Source organism: Lachancea thermotolerans, assembly GCF_000142805.1.
Source record: "Lachancea thermotolerans CBS 6340 chromosome C complete sequence".
Taxonomy (NCBI): Eukaryota; Fungi; Ascomycota; class Saccharomycetes; order Saccharomycetales; family Saccharomycetaceae; genus Lachancea; species Lachancea thermotolerans.
In genome coordinates, this window is record NC_013079.1 from 575,993 (window position 1) to 596,410 (window position 20,418).

Sequence of the window (20,418 nt, forward strand, 5' to 3'; positions counted from 1 at the left end):
TGGCGCAACATGCCGCTTCTGGAGCTTCTGGATATTTCTGCGGAGTTCCTTAATGCTCCAACGGGCTCGCAGAAATGCGACATGTTTGCGCGGCCGGGAACCATCTAGATGATTCTAGAATTTTCGCGCGGGGGGAAATAGCCGCGGAGGGTGCAGGGAGTAGCTGAGTGGGCGAAGCGACGGAACGCTGGGATGGGTAGCACAGGTACGGGAAGCTAAGTTGTGTAAGGCCGCAGACGAGCTTTAAGGCGACAGGGTGGAGGGACTCTTGCAAGGATATTACAGCGTCGCACGGAAGAAAGCAGCATCGCTTAGAACGGTGGAGAGAGTGTGGTGAGTGCTAACGGAGTCTGGTCACGTGCTCGGTGGGTGTTACGTGCACTAGCGCCTGCGATAGAGCACACGCTCCGCGACGACCGGGCCGTCCGGATCGTCGTCCGAGAGACCCTGGTCGTGTGATAGGGCTTCTTCGTATGCCCCGTAGTCTGCACCATCGTCGCTCGCGTTGTCGAGTGCCGGCAGTAGCTCACGCGCTGCGACAGCGGTCTTGTGCAGGCGTTGGCCCTGGAAAGACTCGTCTAGGCACTTGGCCCACACTTCTTCGTTCAGCAGCGTATCTGCGTAGAGCTCGGGCATGACGCGGAGCTCTCGACTTAGCGCGTTATCCAGCTCGGACATGTGCGCTTCAGAAACTGTTGAGCTGCAGCAAACCAGCTCTAGGAGGTTGTGCCACTGCAGACTCGACCCGTAGCTGCCAAAGAGCATAGCATTCAAAAAGGCCCATTGGAGTTCGCCTAGTAATGACCTCATGGAGTTGCGGTGGTGGCGTGGCAGTACAACATTGTGCAGGTAGTAGCTTTTGTCCAGGAAATCCTCCATCTTATGGTCATCGCGGATGGCCTCGCGCGACTTGAACACGATCGGCGTGTAGTTCAATGTTGGCTCCACGGTGGGGGCGGACGCATTCAGCTGAGGCCGTCCGCCTTTAGACAGGGCATTGAGCAAGTTCTTGTTTTCCTCGCTGGTTGTCATGGCCGAATCCACGTATACTAGCCCGTCGCTGCACCCTGCAATGCATTTCACATCGGGCCACCGAACATGCTTCGTGAGCTCATTCCAACTGTCCTCCTCATCCACTGCAGGGTACGGAACCATGAGCGCATTGACCTGTTCGAACCTGCGATGGCCTTCGCTTCTGTCTCCGTCGCTGGCAAAAATTCTTGGTGTAAATATTTCCTTCTCGCCATCATACCGGAACTCTACGTAGTCTTGTGCATCACTCTCGAGCCAGTAGCCATAACGCGTGCCGTTCTCAGAGTGTTGGAAGTGCATAACGTGAAGTGCTGGTTCTCGGGGAATGTTTTTGATTCCATGGAAAGGCTGGCCTTGTTTAACTTCGAAGGAGTACGTGTCTACCCCGATGGTGACAGCATGTGGTACCTGGTCAATAAAGACTTCCATTTGTTAGCGTTAAGCTAACGTGAGCGGTTGTTGCCAGACAAGCTCATCGCCGCCGAGATGAGCCCTAACTTAGTTAGCCGGAAATTTCTCGTAGTTAGTGACTAGCATATTTTCCAACTCAATAAATTTCGGTCTATAAATTGGTCCTCCCGATTATCCTTCACTAGTGTCTGCTTCTTACAACCTCATAAAGGCGCTGCCTCCGCTGCCGCTCCTAATGTTAGCATTAGCCGGTGAAACTCAGGACATCAGGAACCCTATTCTTATCAATCAGTTGATTGACAACAGGATTTCAAGATGCTCCATCTCGTAGTGTGATTGTTCTTTATGATGAAAACATATTTTTACACAGACCTGTACTGAGCTTTGCCATGCAGATAAACGAATATTGCCTTTTATCTCTGACTCAAGAACAACATGTAGTATTTAGCATAGGAGGACTTTCGACGTAGCCGATTATCGTTACACTCGATCATATTTCACATGTTAGGTGTCCCAACGCATGCGGAACTTGCAGATCCATCGTGAAGTCCATACAGGGCCATTCATCCGACAAGCATAATCAAGCGCTCGCCCGCCCCGCTAGTTAATCGCGCTCTGATGGTAAAGACTTGTATTGTGTTTTACAAAATTAGAAACAATTTACAAAATTGCGAGATATGATGACGGGAATAAAATGAGACCGTTGGTACAACTATCTCATTTATTTCTTGGCAGTCAATCTTCTCAAGTAGAAGGCCAATTCTTCACCTTCCAAGATGTAACCGTCACATCTGCCGGATTGACCTGGTCTGGAAGAAATGCAGGCGTACAATCTACCGGAGCCGAACTGGGCGTCGACAGCTTGCTCGACCTTAGCGTCGGCAGCTCTGGAGGCCCACTTCTTCTCGGCGTTCTTGGACTGAGAAACAATCTCCTCCTCAACCTTACCAGACTTCTTCTTACCCAAAGTCTGACCGTAGTGAGACTCGTACCATTGTCTGAATGGGGTAGCGTCGATCTGGACGATGGCGGACTTGGTCAAAGTGTTAGTTCTGACCAGCTCGTTGTTGGAAGGGTGGTAGACGACACCGGCGATTCTGGTCTTTCTGGTGACACCCTCGGAGGCCCAAGCGAAGTTACCGGTCTCGATTCTCAAGGCTCTGAACTTCTTGTTACCACCTCTGGTTCTGACAGTGTGGATTCTCTTGTTGCCGATCTTGGTGTTGGCTGGCTGACGGCCCAATTCGAACTTTCTCTTCTTTCTGAACTGAGCACGCTTGGCACCGGTAGCAGCTCTCTTGTGGCGAGAATCACGAGAAATACCCATCTTGAATCTGCGACTGGTTAGTATTCGGTGTTGGAAGAGACGCTTTGTGAAGGGCTCGCCGGACGCCTATGAGCTAAGGAAAGACAGCTCCAATGCCGTCAACATTCTCCTGCCCACTATCCGCGCTTTGCTATGCCCTTAACCTAGGGGTTGTGTTTAACATACTGTTTGTCCTGGTGTGTGTAACAACTCTATGGTAAACCTGCTGCTCTTGAAATTCTTAACTTTTCTTTGAAGGCTACGCTGTGCGTCCCGCTACCAGAACCACCTGCCGGCACAAGTTCCAGTCTGAGTTCCCAGCAGACGCGGCGGAGCTCCTGCCTAGCTGCTAGGCAGGGCTGCGGCCCGGAGCTCAGGAGGGACAGCAGTCCCCGAGCCTGGCGGACCTAGGGCAAGGGCGCCCCAGGCAGGAGGGGCTCGCGGAGCCTCCGCCGAGATCCTGCGCCGTCAGCCTGCGCGTGGGTGAGCGTATGCCTACGAAGTGAGCTTATCCTCTCGATTTTCGCAACCCACGCAAACAATTTTCATTTGTTGTTTGATTTTTGGGTGTATGGGTTAGCAGTCATATGCGTTAATATCACGTGACTGTTTTTGTGAGAAGAGCATGTGCCATTGAAGCAGCAGTTGAGCGCAGGTCAATACTTGAGGCTTGCACGAACCTCGTTTCACTTCTAGCATGCCTGGCAAGGGTTGAAAGGTTCTCACTAAGTTGCCAAACTTTGTGTCACTATATACGCGTTCACGTGGGCAGTCACGGGATGCAAGAATGAATAAAAAAGCCCATCGCGATGAGTACGACAAGACCAGGATCCCAGCTCCAGCTATCATCAGAGCCCCAAGGCCCTTACCAGCGCTACTACAGGAAGACGATATGTCGACTTACGATCAGGTGGAAATCGAGGACATGACGTTCGACCCCGACACGCAGACGTTCACGTACCCGTGCCCATGTGGAGACAAATTCCAAATTTATATCGATGACATGTATGACGGCGAGGAGATCGCTGTGTGCCCTAGCTGCTCGCTGATGATACAGGTAATTTTCGAGCGCGAGGACCTCGAAGAGTACTACCAAGAGGCGGGTACCGCGCCTCCCGAGCCCGTGTCCGTTGCGGCCTGAACGCGCGCACGCGCGCTAAGCTTAAACAGGCCAGAAAATATCTTTTCAGACAGGGAAAAGACGGCTCCTTCAGCGAGCCCGGCCGGCGCGCCGCGGCTCCGTTCGCATGTGTACCACGGCTGTGTGTAGACGACTTACTTGTATTATAACTACGTTCTCGTACGGACGATGATCATCGTGCAAAACCACTCGGATCATTTTCTATCACGACAACCTAAAGTCTCCGAGTTCCTTGGCATAATATCGCAAACACAGACCACTGCAAGCGCACTCCAGCCCGGCCCCAGCACTGGTAGCAGTAGCTTTGCATCTAATTCATAATGGCAGAACGAATCCTTTCTAACCCAGACAACAACAACCTGAAAGCGCAGACCCTGGATCATGACATCCCTGCCCCTAGGGAAATCCCTCAGGAGGAGGTAGTTCTCAAGCGGGTCGCGCGGCCTCTGAGGCACGTCAAGTACATTCCTGTGAAAAGCCTGGCGTTTTTCTCCAAGAACAACCCCCCACGGTTCTCTTACGAAACTCGCATCAAGACGCCTGTTCCGAAGGACAAGCTTGTGGTGCAGGTTCGAAATGCGGCACTGAATCCCGTGGATTTGAAGATAATGAACAGCTATACACATAACATGAATCGCGAAGTTGGCTTGGGCAGAGAATATAGCGGTGTCATCACGGAGGTCGGAGGTGACCTCCACTCTGAGTGGAAGGAGGGCGACGAGGTGTATGGCGTATTTTTTCACCCCAACCTAGGCTACGGCACTGTGCAAAGCTCTATTCTGGTCTCGCCGGCACAGGACGTGATTCTGCGCAAGCCCTCCAACATCAGCTTTCAGGCAGCCTCCGGCACCCTGTTTTGCCTTGGCACGGCATTCAACATTTTGGACAGCTTGGAATCCAAAGGGCAGCTCAACGAGTCCACCAATGTGCTCATCAATGGAGGCACCACGAGCGTTGCTATGTTTGCTATTCAGCTTTTAAAGTATCACTACAGAATCCCCAAGAAACTCGTCGTTTTGTGCTCCGAGTATGGCGCTACTCTTTTGAAATCTCACTTTCCAGACCTGTGCGACGAGCTAATCTTCGTCAACTATGTGATGAATGCCAGACGAATCTACAAGCCGCTCGAGGACATGATAAATAACAGGGAAACTATCAGTTACGAGGCGGAGTCTGGTCAACCAATATCCAGCCCTTACGACCAGGGGAAGTTCAACTTAATACTCGATTTTGTGGGCGGATATCAACTTGTCAGCCATAGTAGCTCCTTGTTGAAAAAGAACGGCGCTTATGTGACAACAGTAGGCGATTACCGGGCAAACTATGCCAAGGACGTTTTTAACTCCTGGGACAACCCTAGTGCCAATGTCAGAAAAGTTTTTGGCAGAATCCTGTGGACTTTTGACTACACTCACTTCTACTTCGATCCAAACGCTAAATATGCTAAAAACGATTGGCCAGCCAAGTGTGCAGAGCTTGTTGAAAGCGAGGTGGTGAAATGTGTTGTGGACAAAGTGTACGACTGGAAAGACTTCACGCAGGCATTGGACTACCTGAAGCAAGGGCACTGCCACGGCAAGGTCATTTTGGATATTGAGAAATTTTGATATTTTAACGACATGTCAAGTTTATAATGCTTTTATGAATGAGTCTTCTAATTTATGATTCCGCCTCAATATCACATCGGGGCGCCGTTCCTTAAGGACTGCGCATAACGTTGGCGCTGTTCATTGATGCACATATTTAGTCACCTCCGGCGGTCGCACGCGCGTTTACGTAGCATGATGTGCCTGTTCCTAACCCAGGCTTTTTTCTCAAGACAGCGCCCAAAACATGAATAGTGTTGCTGCGAAGAAAACGTATAGCCAAGGCCTTCCGTTGTTAGGCTTCACAGCACCGCTCTGACGCTCTTTCAACTTTTCAAGCTCTTTCTGAGCTCTGATTCTGTCCTCTGGGTCTGTAATATCCGAAATGTTGACGGCTTCCTCTTTGGCCGCCTCCTCTAGAACGTCTTTGTCTACGTCTTCTTCCTTAGTTTCTCCGCTCCTCTTCAGCTCGTTGAGATATGCAATATTCTCTTTGACCAGCTCAGGGAAAACAGCCTTGAACCTTGCGTTCCTGAAAGCATTATACTCCTTGGATACGCGCGCCATCTTCTTCTTGTGGTCCGATGTTGTCGTGATAGCACCAGTGGTGCTCTCGTCGCTGGTCATGAAACTCAGCAGACCGGTCAAAATAGTCGACACGGACCAAGACGGATTCCATGTGTCAGGATGGTAGTCACTCATTGAAAGGCATAGCCTAGTGTCCTCCTTGAAACGCCCGCTTGGTGTCACCATTCTGATGGCAGGAGGTTTGAAGGGATAATCCGATGGAAACACTAAAGTCCCATGGTACTGGCCACCCTCGTAAGGCGTGTCTGGTGGGCCTGTGATCACGTAATGCCACTCCAGAATGTTGTCTTCGTTGGGTTGTGCTATTATGAATGGAGGTGGGTTCTCCACCATTGACTTATACTCTTTTGTCAGCCTTTTCTGCGCTTGTCTTGTCGCCATATTTGGATTGCTGATATTTTACGATGAAGCGCTTGAAGCTAACTCCTAGCTCTCCTATGAATACGTTCGATTACTCGTTCAACTTATCTTCAACACTTCGCTGTCAATTTCAGGCTCATCCCAAAAGTAGACATCTCTATACACGTTAAACCCCAGAAAGGAGAAACTCAACGCTAAAAACGTTTTATTTAGCCCGGTTCCACGAGGAGAATTGGATGACTCTCGTGTCATAGTCTAAGCTTTTCGGTTTGAGGCTTTTGCCCGCAGTCTTCCTTAGTTTGGCTTCAATAAATTGCAGAAACAACCAAAGGGCCCATATATTTCGATTCAAAAATGTGTTCTGAAGGAAACGTTGGCATTGGCATTAGATGGGACACTTGAATCCCTGGAAGAGCTGCTCCATACCCTCCTTCTCTAAAGGTAGTGCAGTGGTTGTGTTTATCATGTGATCAATGGCGTGCTCGACATCAATAAAATTTTAGATGCATAAGGAACTAATCTGATGAGCTCCGGAGGTGATAAGAACTTGCTAGACATAGACGCCCCCAAGCCTTTTTGGATGAGTTCTAACAGCATCAAGCTCTTGTCGGGGAACTCTCACCCTGAGCTTGCAGAGAAAATTGCGCGAGTTCTGGGTCTTTCGCTGTCCAAAATCGGCGTGTACCAGTACTCTAACAAGGAAACATCAGTGACGATTGGTGAGAGTATCCGCGATGAAGACGTATACATCATCCAAACTGGAAGCGGTCAGCAGGAAATTAACGACTTTCTCATGGAGTTGCTTATTATGATTCATGCGTGCAAGACGGCGTCCGCGAGGCGAATCACCGCTGTCATTCCCAATTTCCCCTATGCTCGCCAAGACAAGAAGGATAAGAGCCGTGCCCCAATCACTGCCAAGCTCGTTGCAAACCTCTTAGAGACTGCGGGCTGTGACCATGTTATTACCATGGACCTGCATGCGTCGCAGATCCAAGGGTTTTTCCACATCCCAGTGGATAACTTATATGCCGAGCCCAGCGCCCTGAACTACATCAAAACTACAACCGACATAGAAAACGCAATCCTTGTGTCTCCAGATGCAGGAGGAGCTAAGAGGGTTGCATCTATTGCCGACAAGCTAGATTTGAATTTTGCGCTGATTCACAAGGAAAGGCAGAAAGCTAACGAGATTTCGAGAATGGTCCTGGTTGGTGACGTGAGAGGAAAGTCATGTATTTTGATCGACGACATGGCAGACACTTGCGGCACACTTGTAAAGGCTTCTGACATGCTTTTCGACAACGGCGCCAAAGAAGTTGTTGCACTGGTCACCCACGGTATATTTTCAGGGTCAGCTCGAGAGAAGCTGAAAAACAGCAAACTTTCCAGGATTGTGTGTACTAACACCATGCCTGTTGATTTGCAACTAGACATTTTCGACCAAATTGATATCAGCCCCACTCTTGCCGAGGCAATCCGCAGACTGCACAACGGAGAGAGTGTTTCGTACCTGTTCACTCACGCGCCAGCCTAAAGTTCCGCTGAAGTGCTTCTCCTTGATCGTTGATTAAACTCAAAACTACACGCTTTAAATAATTGATTAACCTCCCATCGAATATACTCAATGTAACGCCTTATCACGTAATGTCCCAACTAATGCTTTAACAGTTCCGTGCCTTAGTCCTTCGGCGACCTTTTGAAGCTAAAAATTCTTGAACGCCTCTTTAACCCTTTGCTCGATAACTTTCTCTCTCCCCGGCGTTCCTCGGGCACCTCCTCAAGGGTTGTATTTTGATCGTTTTTGCCGCTTTCTGAGCCAACCCGTATTTTCTCGTCAAGTTTTATCAATTCGTCAACGCATTCGGCATATTCCTGCGACTTGTCATTACCACTAGTGGCCCCGGCGGTCTTCTCTCTATAAAACAGCAGGTAGGCGGTTGTGAGGTCGTCGGAGTTTCCAACAAACTTCAACACAGTTGATTCATTCACTGTCTCAACTGTTTCGTCGTCGAAAAGAAGCCACCCAAACCTTTCATTTTTGCAGAGAGAGACGTAATGGCCATGATGAGGGCCCCCGCCCATGTGAACAACGAGGCCTACCAGCTCGTACTGTTTGCAGACAGATGCATCAAAGGTAGAGCAAACTTTAAGATCGAGCGGGTATCGTATTCTATTGAACAGCTTAACATTGCAGTTTTGTTCTTCTGAGTATTTGAACCTCTTCATATGCAAAGCGAGGTAAAATGGTAGTTGTTTTAGACCAACAACCCTCTCGGCCTCCTGTAGGCCACAGCACTCGTCACAATAAAACTTGTTGGCACCGTTAAGTAGTTCTTTCTGGTGATAGTCAGCCAAAGTTGTCTGAATGTCGGTTTCGCCGTCATCTTGAACTTCTATCGCGAAATCCAAGAATGGTTCATTACGGTACGTCATGTTATCACATGTCAAGCACTTGGTTCTATTTGTCAAAGTGCCTTTGAAGAGTCGGTCAACAAAATTCAAGTGGTTGTCATCCATAGGGTTTGTTGTTTCATGGGCTTGGATGTTGTTTTTGGAATGTGCGTTGATGTAGTCACTTATATCATTCAACAAAAAGTTCAAAAATTCATGGGCATCTTGATGCATGGTACTGCTAAAGAGAATATTCTCTCGTTTTAAAGTCTCGACAAATTGTATTGGAGACACGACGCCTGTTAAAAACTTGTTCTCAGTAATGCTTTCATAAAGGTCCTTCAATGCAGTGTATAAGCTAGGTTTCTCTCCCTGCGGCAGGTAGTCGATCAGAGAATGATCAACATTCAAAACCGGGCCTCTTATAAGGGCAGAACTTTTCCGTTCTTCACTTGACGTTTCCTCGGGTCTAGTAGAAGACGCTAGCGAGATATTTGGAGGGGATGACTCCATGACAGAGCTCGAAGACGATGATGCCGAGTTCGATGGCGGCGTCCTTTGTACAGACCTCTTTTGGCTTTTCCCGTTCACGCGCCCAACAACGATTCGCGTGAAGCCTTCATGCAGTTTTTCCGTTATAGCATCAGAGGCCATCACCGTGCCATGAACAACAGAGGCGTTATGCAAGCGCTGAGCTCGTGCTGACATCCCAGGTTTCAGAGAGGATGCAGAGGTTTTCCTGGAAGGCTCTTTTCCGAGAGAGCCTGCGCTTCCGCTGGAACTGGAGTTTTTCTTGGCATTCTCGCTCCCGTTATTCGAATGGGTAAAGCTGGTATCGTCGAAAATTCGAGGCTTGATGCCAGGCATCTCAGACTTTCGCCTCCGAGGCAGGGAAGACGGCCTTTCTGGGAATTCTAACAGGTTTACGCGGAGCTCTGGTAGGTTGTAAATGACTTGCAGCACCGAATTGCAGTAGCAGGTGTTTCCAAAGTTTTCGTAGCCAAAAACCTTGTTTGAGCCATCTCCATATGGCAAGAGAGGCGTCACTGAAGGCTTGATCAGGGGAAAGTAGTCGTATTCAGACTCCAGGTCCTCAAAATCGCTGATCGCGGACGAAGAATGGTACGCCTTCTCAGACACAGGGTCGCTAGCATCCTGGCTGCCGTGAATATGGCTGCCGGTCTCGCGGTTGCCGCTGGGGTATCCATTTTCTGTGACACCGTCGGGGCCCGAGGAAGACGAGCTATTGCCGTCCGACGGCGTTATCATGCTCAAAATTTTGCCTCCCAGGGATAATTCTGCGCCATCACCCTTCGCTCCACCAGCCTGTGTATCTTTCGCGGCCGAATCTATCTCGCCATGCAAACCCTGTGTTGCCGGCTTGTGCCTGCTCGGCTTGTCGCTGCGTGTAAGCCACTTTCTCAACGACATTCGAGAGGCCTGAGTTCCGAAACCGCCGTATCAACTGTCACAGCCTTTCGAGTCTGGATCAATGCTCTGACTCGGCTCCGACAATCCGTAGAGATCTTCGGGTGGTGAAGAACTTGAACTTGCCGTCGTTCTCCAGGAACTGATACTGATACCATGCTATTAAAATAGCTCGTTGTAATTATATACGAAACAGTACGCCGCCTATCTATTCAATCTTTTTTCTCCAAGACCTTGTTCCTACTATGCGCTACAAAGTGGATTAGCGCCATTGACCAGTTAGTCGCACTTCGACCCGCCCATCTCAATGTGTGCGATGGTACTGGGCTCGAATCTTTTCCAAGTTTTCTTCCGCGAAAAAGATAGGAAGATCGGGTATATAACAGCCGAGAAGTCATCCGATAGTTATTTACGTGCCCATGATTTATAGCCTCGGGGTCCCAACAATACAATAGAATCCGGGGTTAAGCCGGGTAGCAAAGGTTCAAAAATTGGAGATCAAAAATAAATGCCATTTCCTAGAATCGAACCAGGGTTTCGTCGGCCACAACGACGTGTACTAACCACTATACTAAAATGGCTTTAATGAATTACTCTGTAGACATTACAATATTCATGGTTTAAAATAATCATAAGGCTGGCAAGCTCAAATTTAGGCTCACAGCAGGCGAATGGCTAAAGGCTAGTTATGCACATGTTGAGAATATATAATTATGTAGATACCCAGTCGCTTGGCATCAAAATTCGGGCGCCATGTTGATATCGAACCAACCCAGAAAGTCGTCGTTGCTCGAATTTCCCTCGATCCATCCTGCACTTTGTTGCTGGAAAAAATTGTCCAGATCGGAGGCTTGCTGATTCTGGGATTGCTGAGGCTGCATGAGAGCTGCGGCTGCGCTCTCGTTCTTTTCGGAACCGTCTCCCGCCAAGAACATGTTCAGACTTGAGTATGAATTTGTGTGCAGCGGTGGCGATCCCGCGACAGCTTCCAAGGGAATCGCTTTGGCTAGGGAAGCGGCCAGTGGGGCGGAGGTGTTCATAGAAAATAACGAGTCCGTGTTGCCGGTAGCAATCGATGAGGATACGTTGGCTGCGCGGCGAGCAGTGCCAGGTGTCTCTGCTGATGGAGTGCTGGCAGAACGCTGCATAGGCTGCTCGAAAAGCAACGGCGACTTGGGCATTATGTCTTCGGTTGTGACGCTTGCCTTCAACGAATTAGGAGGGGCGGTCGCGTTTCTGGAGTCCGCGGCAGACACCGCATTCTGGTCCTGAGCGGTCAACGATGGGTCGAGCTTCACGCTCCCGGTCTCCTCCAGCACTGAGATCGGAATGCCGTTAATGTAGCGGATGGGGCCCATCTGGTCCCCTTGTCTCTCTGCCAACTGTTTGGCCTGCTGGATGGCATTCTTGGTAGGGATCAAAGTTGTGACTGTCGTACCGCCAGGGGTTGTCTGCGTGATTGTCTCGAAATCCTCCTTCGAAATTTGATTGTAGAAGGGCAACGGGAACAGTTTTCTTTCCTTGCTTGAAGAGTCGTTGTTGTTCTTGCTGTCTGCCATTCTTTCCAAGCGCTTGGATAGCTCCTCTCGGTAGTGGGGGTCATTTTGCCTTCTTCTGGCTTCGTGAATGCACCAAACTAGGTCGTAGAACAGGGTCCCTGTCAGGTGGGATCGCATCCGCGTTATGATCCCTTCTTCTTCAATAAATATCTCCGGCTGCGATATCAGCACGAAGTTCAGCTTCTCTAGGACGCTAGCAGTCCTTGAAATATCGTTCTCCACACTCGCGGTCCATGCCGTCAGTTGGTTTCTGTACAGCCTGTGCACAGTAACGATGGACTGTCTCGCAGAGTCAACATACTTGTCCAGCAGTAGCGGTGTCAGTTGAAGCTTGAATAGTATGAGCGCGGAATATGTCACGCTCTGTCTCACATAAATAGGTAATTGGATTAGGTTTGCACTTTCCAAAAGCTTTGTCAATAGTGTGACCACCTTGGTCGCGCACAAGTAGGCTTCCGTAACGTACTTGCTTTGGTCCTCGGTCGGAGTGCCTGGGAGAAATGCAAAGCAGCAGATCATTAGCTTCACGTACAAGTAGTACATTTCCACCACGGTGTCCTCCTCGAAGCTGAATTTGGTGTTGAGCCTCTTGAGCTCTCTTTCCAGTATAGCCAGGCAGCCGGCTCTTTCTCTTGCATCCGTGAGCCCATCGGGGGACATCACGCTCGAGCCCATCATGTTGCAAAGCTTCGCTTGGAAGTTCGCAAGGATGATGAGCTGCCGGAACCGTCGAGGCACGGCATCCTCGTCTTCTTCAAGCCGCGCCCTTTCAACTAGGTAGTCATTCTGGGAGGTGGGTGGCAAGCCGAGTATGCTTGCCCAGCATTGCTCGGTGAAAAAGATTCCGAGCCACGTTCTGGTTCTCCATTTCTCAGCGTCCGGCATTGACGTCTGCGTTCTAGTGAATTCGGACATGAAGCGGCCCCGGTGAAGGCCGAGCTGGTACGAAAGCGACTTTGCGAGCCCGACAAACCTGTAGGAACAGTCGTCTAGCACTTTCTGGTTGGGCAAGGGCCAGTTGCACAGTATGAGCAACGCCTGGGAAATGTGCGTGGACCTCGGGGTTCGTATCCAGCAGGTCTCGATGGCCAGCTGCTTGATCAGAGAGGCTAGTTGTATGTAGAGCGTTGGTTCCGGTTCCGAAAGGCAAGCCGTGAGCATCACAGTCCAAAAAAGCAGCTGCGACTGAGAGTAGAGCTCTGTCGCGCTGTTCGTGTACATGATCGGGAAGTACGGCAGGAACTTGTCAACGAACACCGCGTGCAGCTCATTGGCTTTGGCTATCGAGATCGTGACTTCCCCGAGCACAAACTCGTCTATGTTAGCCTGTGGCGAGGGAAGGGGCGCGATTGTGTTCGTGGTGGCCACTATGGGCGTTTTGCTCGACGAGTTTTCCTTGCTGCCCGTGTTGTCCGGTGTCAGGCAGGGGCTGCCCTGGGACGACGGCGCGTTGGGCGGGGAAGCGTAGGACGCCGAATGCCGCTTCAGAGCGATCTGAAGCACCGGTGGCAGCGCGTCGCCGTTGGCGGCGCTCGTGGGCATCGCGCCCGTGAGCTGGATAGTCTTGGTAGCCAGCGACACTCGAGCGCTAGGGAAGTCCTTGATCCTCAGCGCCGGTGGAGACGGTGAGTCCCCGGAAGCGTGCACCGAGTTGCTCAGGAGCCGCGGCTCGCTTGCCAGGTATGTCTGGACAGAAACCTTGCTATGCGGCGACTGGGAGGTCTCCGCGGCTTTCTCAGCGGTCTTTTCGGCCGCCGCGCCACTCACCGCGCCGTTTTCGCCGCCCGCGTGCGTGTGCTGCCCAGCGCCGCTAAGCGCGGTGCGCTGGAGCGCCTGCGCGATCAGGCTTTCGTTGTGCGTCAGGTACTCGATCTTCAGCTTGAGCTCGTCAACGTCGTTCCGCAGGCTCTGCAGCTGGGAGCCCTTCTTGGGCCGGAACCGCGGGTCGATCTCGCAGCGCAGGCCCATCCGCTCGCACCGCGAGCAGGGCGCGGGGAAGTTGTCGCTGGCATTGCACTTGATCTTGTGCTGCCGGCAGTGCGTGCACGACGTCACGGGCCGATGGCCCGTGGACCCTGCCGCCGCCTTGCTGTCGCTGCTGCAGCCCTTGTCCTCGCTCCCGCCACTCCCACCGCCGTTGCCGCCGCCGCTCTTGGAACCGCTATCGCCCGCCTGTGGCCCGGCCCCTGTCGCGGTCAGATTCGGCAGCCGCAGCTCCTCGCTCTTCACATTCTTGCGCTTCGTCTCCCGCGCGCTTCCACCATCGCGCTCTTCGGCTGAGCTCCTTCTCTTCAGCCCGCTCGCCTCCGAGCTCCTCCTCGATGTCTGTGGTAAACCGCTCATTCCGCCATATCACTGCGATCCCGCAATCTCTCAAAAAAAAATCTAAAAAACGGTAAATGATAACCACCCTCTTCTTGCGCCTTGTACAGAACAAGTAGCGCTGGTTAACCTTGGGGATGTTCGCCGCGATGACCTGGCTGATCCAATTGTGATTTGCTAACTTGATTCATTTAAACTTTGCGACATATTTGTATTTTCAATGTCAAATTTTTTTTATGTATGCACTAAAGGCGAATTGCGGACTTCGCGAAGAATCGACCTTTCGATGTCCGCAACACCGCAACACCGCAATGCAGCCCAGTAGGCAACCGGTAGCGGGCTAGCCGCGTCTTTTACCAGATTTTTAATCTCCCCTCGATGCTGCCACCGTGCGTAGGCCTGATCTAATGCTTGTAACAGCGAAAAGGCGTTAAGAGCAGGAAGAACCTGAGGTACGCTTTGCTCTTCCCCACAAAGAGGCCTTTGGCGCATTATCCGGGGCAGCTTAGCGAATCAAGATCTGGAGGCCAATGACTAAGCTTTCTCGACGTTGACTTCGTGTAGGAACACTTGTGTAATTGAAGTGGTCGAGCCGGGCCGGACGCGTATGACATGACGTGCCGTACAGGGCTCTGCGACGGCACAGAAGATGAGAGCCGTGAGGACGGCGTTCTGTTCGAGTAGGCGGGGTCACAAAGAAGCCGAGACGCGGGGTACGCGGGGGACGCGTGGAGCGAGGCGTTTGCACACACACGCGTCGCGTGTGTGTCACGTGCTGAACATGTGCTCACTGCAGGACCTCGCGACGAAGGTCGAATTGGGAGTGCTTAGGTAACATACGTAGTTCATGTGTGTTCGCTATACAGGAGATTTAGGCCTTGGTGTAGCGCAGGTAGGGCTTGACCGTGGTGAAGTCGCCGAACTTCTTCTTGGCGTCCGCGTCTGAGACCGTGGGTGGGATGATGACGTCCTCGCCCGGCTGCCAGTTGATGGGCGTAACCACGCCCTTGGCGTCGCCCTTCTGCAGGGCGTCGATGACTCGCAGGACCTCGGAGGAGTTTCTGCCCACGGAGGCCGGGTAGGTGATGATCAGGCGGACCTTCTTGGCCGGGTCGATCACGTAGACGGAGCGGATGGTGGCGACGACGCCCTTGCTCAGGTTCTTGAAGCCCTCCTCGTCGACCATGTCGTACAGGAAGGCGACCTCTCGGTCGGCGTCGCCGACGATGGGGAACGCGAACTTGTCGAGCGAGCTGATCTCCTCGATGTCCTTGATCCACTTCTGGTGCTTGTCGACCTCCTCGGCGGACAGACCGATCAGCTTGACGTTGCGCTTTTCGAACTCGGGCTTCAGCTGCGCGAACGCCCCGAGCTCCGTTGTGCACACGGGAGTGAAGTCTGCAGGGTGCGAGAACAGAACGCCCCACGAGTCACCGAGGTAGTCGTGGAAGTTCAGTTTGCCCTGCGTGGTCTGCGCGGTGAAGTTGGGCGCCAGGGAGTTGATTCTTAGCCTGGGCTGCTCCTCCTGCTTGAATGTTCTGATCATTCTGACTGCGCTCTTCAGCATGGGCTGCTGCTGGGAAAGAGGCTTTCTAGCGGTGAAAAGGGGGCGTACAAACATGTCCGGTTTGGCAATTGGTGACAGATAGCGGGGGAAGGCGTGCGCGAGGGCGTATGCAGAAGGTCGCCGGCTTTTTTATAGCTGTTGCTGAAGGCTTCCGGTGCCCTCCCCTATCATCGTCTGCGAAAAAAGCTGTAAAAAAGAGACAATGTGGCTTCCCGGTACTGGAAGTAGGTCACGTGCATGACATCGGGTCGTCGCGCAGTTGGCGCCAGCCTACGCAGTTCTAGCGCCCCGGTCTGACGCTCAAGCCTGTGTATAACCTTCTGGCTCTGGGGTTGTGCTGTCTGGCCTACCGGTGCGACGCTCTGCACCAGATGTCAGTTTTGAGTAAAACAAAAACGCGCGTTTAGGAAAGCCCTGGGACTAACTGTGACTGTCTCTGGCTTACCGTTAGTGGAACCCGCATCCTGGCTGCTGTGCGCGCACGGACTCGAGAAGGGCGTGGCGCAAATGCGTCTGCAGTACCGCTTTATGGCCGTGGTAGCAGGTCTTGACAATGTTAGTTCCGCAGCGCCGCGACGAGCGCGCCTCCAAGTGCGGATTTGGTCGTGACCTGGAGAACCGCCATTAGCATGTCGTTTGTTTAAAATAATCTTGACCACCAGGTGTGAGAAGTGACAACATTAAACCCTCTAGCGGCTGGAGGAAGCGGAGGGCTTAGCCTAGGCGGGACAATGCATGTGCACCCCCCATCTCCCATAGAAGGCTTAAGTCATAATCAAACCATAATGCTATTCAAGTTAAGGAGGCATATTTTGAGTTGTTGTTTACTCCACGCGTTTATCTTTTAATGTTTTCTCTCTACTGAGAACTTTGGCGTCATTAACCAGTCTCATGTGCGAAAATAGTCTGTGTACAGACAACAAAAAACCTAAGGTGCAGTACAAACAATAGTTAATAGAGTTAATTTACCGTGAACTGCGCTTATGTTTGGCAGTTAGGGCATTTGCAGGCGACGCAAAAATTGCGGGTCAACAAACCATCGAGCTTCTCAAGCCCAAGGGACCCCAGCGTTCAAAAACAACAATGCATTTAATAATTACCTCCTATGGATATTTACGGTATTTCAATGACTATAAGGATACGGAAAAACAAAACCTTGGCCCCCTTTCACATTATGACACACTTTTTATCTTTTTTCTTCTTAGACTGGCCTTTTTTATCTCCTTGAGAAGTAGGAAGCGTGCTCGAGGCCGTCGTCTTTTTGGATTTCCCCTTCTTTTTAGTGCTCGTGACAACTGCGTCTGTAAGGTCAAGCGTGCCCGCAGGACCTGCTGCGTTCTTGGTCTCACTGCCAGCGCCCAGGTCAGACCGCCCGTTGGCCGACACTTTGCGAGAGGTGCTGGTGTTGCTAGCGTTCGAAGTGTAAGCTTCCGACGGTTGCCTGCCAGTTTGAGAAAACGAAGAATTAGGAGATAATCCAGAGCGGCTGCGGTCGTCTGTCTGAAGCAAGTTTGACGACGAATTATTCGAAAACAGGTTTAGGGTGGAAATACTCTTCTGTTTTCTTAAAACGCGGCCTTCTCCCTCCAGCTTGCTAATTGCACGCGGGTCCTGGTTCTTGGCAGCTCTTTCATACCACTTTCGGGCGCTAGCAGCGTCGGGTTCGCAACCTTTACCCTTCTCGTAAAAGTAGCCAATGGTGAATTGGGCCTTGGGAAGCCCCGCCTTGGCAGCTCTAAGCGCCCACTGGAACGCTTCTTCCTCATCTTTTTTAAATGCTGGTTCTGCCCCCATCAGGTACCAAGCGCACAAACCTAACATCGCACTAGGCTCACCTTGCATCGCTGCTTGCGTATAGTAATGAACACTGAGGCTAGTGTCTGCGGGCACAATCTCGTTTCCTGCTTCATATATCTGGCCCAAAGCTGTAGACGACAGCGCATGCCCTAACGATGCTGCTTGTATATATAATTCCATGGCATACTTCGTGTCGGGTATAATGATGTCCAGAAATCCGTTTTGATAGATTTTGGCAAGTTCGTAAGGGGCCGCGTTCGTTAGTTCGTTAGCGCGCGCAGCGGCTCGGGATAACCACTTGATACCGTTCTGCTTTGTGTTCACGTCGTGAGGAAGACCCATGCGGCCGTAGAAAGAGTACAGGCCCAACTTAAACATGGCAGATGGGTGGTTTCTACTGGCTGCAAACTTCAGGAATTCGACCGCTCGACGCGAATCTCTCGTGGTCCCAAAACCCTCTTCGAAGCAGTGAGCCGTTCTGTAAGCACTTTCAACATGACCGTGCTTCGCTGCAGATTGGAAAAGTACAAAAGCATCCTTGTTGTTAACCTTCCCAAATGCACCGGAGGAGTATGCGTCCCCAAGAAGGTACTGAGCATCAGAGTATCCTTTCACGCTCAGTTTTTTTAAGTAGTGCTGAGCTTCTTTGAGAAACTGCTTACGCATTTCTTCTTGTGATGCTTCTTCCTTCTTGGTGGTTTCATCCTGCCCTGCCAAAGGATCAATCGTTAAGGCGGTCTGGAGCATATATTGGGCGTACTGAAATAGCACGTTGGGATCCTTTGATTTCTTCACGTTCTGCTTGTACATCTCGATTGTTTTGAGGCGAGGGACTAAGGTTGAGTTGTGGGCCTCTCCTAAGTACTCGGTGATCATCTTGTGAGAAAGGTCAGCAGCGCTTTCATTTGTGGAAGTGAATTGAGTATCCTTATCACTGAGGAGGAATAAATGCGAAAGATCCAAGGACTTGGGGCGTCTCTTGGCGTGGCCGTCGCCACGAAGCTCAAGGCTGGGGCTAGCGCCCGAACCCTGAAGTTGAGATCTGGATGAACTGGGAGTTCCTGTTAACGAGCTGGCCGGTGAGGATGCAGACTTGTTGTGCTGCAGCAACGGCCCGCGGACCCCCTGAGGAGACGGCAGCCCCTCAAGGATCCGTCGCGGGTCTTCTGGATGATCTGGCTCATCTATTAGTTTCTTCAGCTCCGAGGAGGTTTGACTAGTGTCACCACTTTCCGTATCCCCTTGCTCCTTAAAGGCTAAAGTGACAGGTGTGACCGTCCCCAAGTTCTGCCGATATGGGTGTGTAGCAGCCGCCATGTCAACTGCTTCAGCAACCTCGAGAGTTCAAAGAATCGCTTCAACAGCTCCAAGAAGACCTTCTCAAACCGTTTGTACTGAATCGAAGCCAACTTTTTCTATTCCTTCTTATGCGTTTGAAGTGAAATTTTCGCACAGAAAATTTCCAAAAAAATAGAAACACGCATCTAATTGAACTGTCAATAACTATCTCATCTGGTAACCGTTGGTAAGCACCTTGTAAACCGCGCAAGGGTATGCATCGCGACAATGTGGTAATTTTGTAGGGCTCAAACTAAGAAAAGTCGACTTGTGAAAAAAAACCAAAAAAATATTAATAGCCAACTATAGCACTGGATAACAAGGTCGGACAAAGCCGATACCCTTACTCATCTTCCTCGCGAGGATCTCCAACTCCGTCCTCGTAAATGGCAAAAATGCATTCGGCTTCCGGCAGGCATGGCGAATCGACAACTTTGCAAAACCTCTGGCAGCCTCTGCCCTTCTTGAATCCCAACCGTGTAGTAGATGAGTGAGCCATAATATTCCCGCCAATAGGTTTCTTGGGATCGGGATTGAACATTGCAGAACCGTCAACCTGTGCCACGACTTGGTTTGTAACCACAACAGCAACGCCGAACTGGTCCGCGAGTCTTTGTAATGCGCGCATAAACTTGGCCAAGTGCATTTGACGGGCACTGAGCTCGCCTCTGCCCGAAAAATCAGTCCTGTAAAGTGCCATGATGGAGTCAACAACAATGAGCGAGAAACGCGACTCACTCATCATTTGCGCCGCCGCATCCAACAGCCGCAGTTGGTGGTCCGCGTTATACGCACGGGCGTATGCAACATTGTTCAGAGCATCATCGGGATCGAGCCCAAACCGTTGAGCTATAGAAACCAGTCTGATCGGCCGGAACGTACCCTCTGTATCAATATACAAGCACTTGCCCTCGCCGCCACCCATGTCGAGCGGGATCTGGCACGTCACCGCCAAAGTGTGGCAGAGCTGAGACTTACCAGTTCTGAACTCACCAAAAAGTTCTGTGATAGAGCCCGTCTCGATGCCACCTCCCAGGAGCGTGTCGAGATTCTTCGATCCCGTAGTCAGACAGATCATCTCTGAGCGACGCATATGAAAATCAGCCGCGGTCACGAACCCCATAGGGACAAGCCTGGCGGCCTCGTTCAAAAGCCTATCCGCTTTGGCCTCTGAAATGCCTTTGATTTCAAGCAAGTCCTTACGAGGGGCATACGCCACCGCATCTGCCGTATGAAGTCCGTTCTCGCGCAGCTTTTTAATATCCAGGGCTGTTATACCATTCACTTGCAAGCGTTCAAGAGGAACAAATGATACAAGTGCTACATCTTCGCCGTCACCGGCCATCTCTCTGTCTTGCTCGCCATTTTCCCCAACAAAAAGTTGTGCTTCTGCTGAGCCACCTGAAGCGCTCGGGGCTCCATTTCTCTGACTGTCAAAGGCAGCATCGCCTTGAGAATCTCGATATACTGCTTCCTGGCCTTCAGACATTCTTCCTTGGGTCTTCTGTCAAATTTGCTTACTGGTTGGGAATCTCGCTGACTGATACGCGTCTTGATTCAATTTTTTTACGCGTTTCTAACGTAGTGAA

General features: G+C 51.1%; 11 protein-coding genes and 2 non-coding genes across 13 annotated transcripts; 4 read left to right on the plus strand and 9 right to left on the minus strand.

Moving 5' to 3' along the window:
• Positions 1-381: 381 nt before the first annotated feature.
• On the minus strand, positions 382-1,461 carry AAR2 (U5 snRNP complex subunit AAR2; the record flags this gene model as incomplete). The annotated part of the gene is made up of 1 exon (XM_002552466.1): positions 382-1,461. The coding sequence occupies one exon, from the start codon at positions 1,459-1,461 to the stop codon at positions 382-384; it is 1,080 nt and encodes a 359-aa protein (XP_002552512.1).
• A 312-nt stretch (positions 1,462-1,773) lies between these two features.
• On the plus strand, positions 1,774-1,882 carry SNR56. Its single transcript, XR_002432181.1, has one exon. It is a non-coding gene; the product is annotated as a snR56 (small nucleolar RNA).
• A 282-nt stretch (positions 1,883-2,164) lies between these two features.
• On the minus strand, positions 2,165-2,770 carry KLTH0C06622g (40S ribosomal protein eS8; the record flags this gene model as incomplete). Its single annotated transcript, XM_002552467.1, has 1 exon — positions 2,165-2,770. The coding sequence occupies one exon, from the start codon at positions 2,768-2,770 to the stop codon at positions 2,165-2,167; it is 606 nt and encodes a 201-aa protein (XP_002552513.1).
• A 766-nt stretch (positions 2,771-3,536) lies between these two features.
• Positions 3,537-3,890, plus strand: KTI11 (Kti11p; the record flags this gene model as incomplete). The annotated part of the gene is made up of 1 exon (XM_002552468.1): positions 3,537-3,890. One exon carries the CDS (start codon positions 3,537-3,539, stop codon positions 3,888-3,890), a length of 354 nt encoding a protein of 117 aa, XP_002552514.1.
• A 320-nt stretch (positions 3,891-4,210) lies between these two features.
• Positions 4,211-5,497, plus strand: AST1 (Ast1p; the record flags this gene model as incomplete). The annotated part of the gene is made up of 1 exon (XM_002552469.1): positions 4,211-5,497. The coding sequence occupies one exon, from the start codon at positions 4,211-4,213 to the stop codon at positions 5,495-5,497; it is 1,287 nt and encodes a 428-aa protein (XP_002552515.1).
• A 207-nt stretch (positions 5,498-5,704) lies between these two features.
• On the minus strand, positions 5,705-6,445 carry UBC6 (E2 ubiquitin-conjugating protein UBC6; the record flags this gene model as incomplete). The annotated part of the gene is made up of 1 exon (XM_002552470.1): positions 5,705-6,445. One exon carries the CDS (start codon positions 6,443-6,445, stop codon positions 5,705-5,707), a length of 741 nt encoding a protein of 246 aa, XP_002552516.1.
• A 502-nt stretch (positions 6,446-6,947) lies between these two features.
• PRS2 (ribose phosphate diphosphokinase subunit PRS2) lies at positions 6,948-7,961 on the plus strand (the record flags this gene model as incomplete). The annotated part of the gene is made up of 1 exon (XM_002552471.1): positions 6,948-7,961. One exon carries the CDS (start codon positions 6,948-6,950, stop codon positions 7,959-7,961), a length of 1,014 nt encoding a protein of 337 aa, XP_002552517.1.
• Positions 7,962-8,104: 143 nt separating this feature from the next.
• On the minus strand, positions 8,105-10,249 carry KLTH0C06732g (KLTH0C06732p; the record flags this gene model as incomplete). The annotated part of the gene is made up of 1 exon (XM_002552472.1): positions 8,105-10,249. One exon carries the CDS (start codon positions 10,247-10,249, stop codon positions 8,105-8,107), a length of 2,145 nt encoding a protein of 714 aa, XP_002552518.1.
• Positions 10,250-10,755: 506 nt separating this feature from the next.
• KLTH0C06754r lies at positions 10,756-10,827 on the minus strand. Its single transcript has one exon. It is a non-coding gene; the product is annotated as a tRNA-His (tRNA).
• Positions 10,828-10,983: 156 nt separating this feature from the next.
• SEF1 (Sef1p) lies at positions 10,984-14,148 on the minus strand (the record flags this gene model as incomplete). The annotated part of the gene is made up of 1 exon (XM_002552473.1): positions 10,984-14,148. One exon carries the CDS (start codon positions 14,146-14,148, stop codon positions 10,984-10,986), a length of 3,165 nt encoding a protein of 1,054 aa, XP_002552519.1.
• An 850-nt stretch (positions 14,149-14,998) lies between these two features.
• On the minus strand, positions 14,999-15,748 carry PRX1 (thioredoxin peroxidase PRX1; the record flags this gene model as incomplete). The annotated part of the gene is made up of 1 exon (XM_002552474.1): positions 14,999-15,748. One exon carries the CDS (start codon positions 15,746-15,748, stop codon positions 14,999-15,001), a length of 750 nt encoding a protein of 249 aa, XP_002552520.1.
• Positions 15,749-16,861: 1,113 nt separating this feature from the next.
• Positions 16,862-18,808, minus strand: KLTH0C06820g (tetratricopeptide repeat protein; the record flags this gene model as incomplete). Its single annotated transcript, XM_002552475.1, has 1 exon — positions 16,862-18,808. One exon carries the CDS (start codon positions 18,806-18,808, stop codon positions 16,862-16,864), a length of 1,947 nt encoding a protein of 648 aa, XP_002552521.1.
• Positions 18,809-19,172: 364 nt separating this feature from the next.
• On the minus strand, positions 19,173-20,318 carry RAD51 (recombinase RAD51; the record flags this gene model as incomplete). The annotated part of the gene is made up of 1 exon (XM_002552476.1): positions 19,173-20,318. One exon carries the CDS (start codon positions 20,316-20,318, stop codon positions 19,173-19,175), a length of 1,146 nt encoding a protein of 381 aa, XP_002552522.1.
• Between the last annotated feature and the right edge of the window lie 100 nt (positions 20,319-20,418).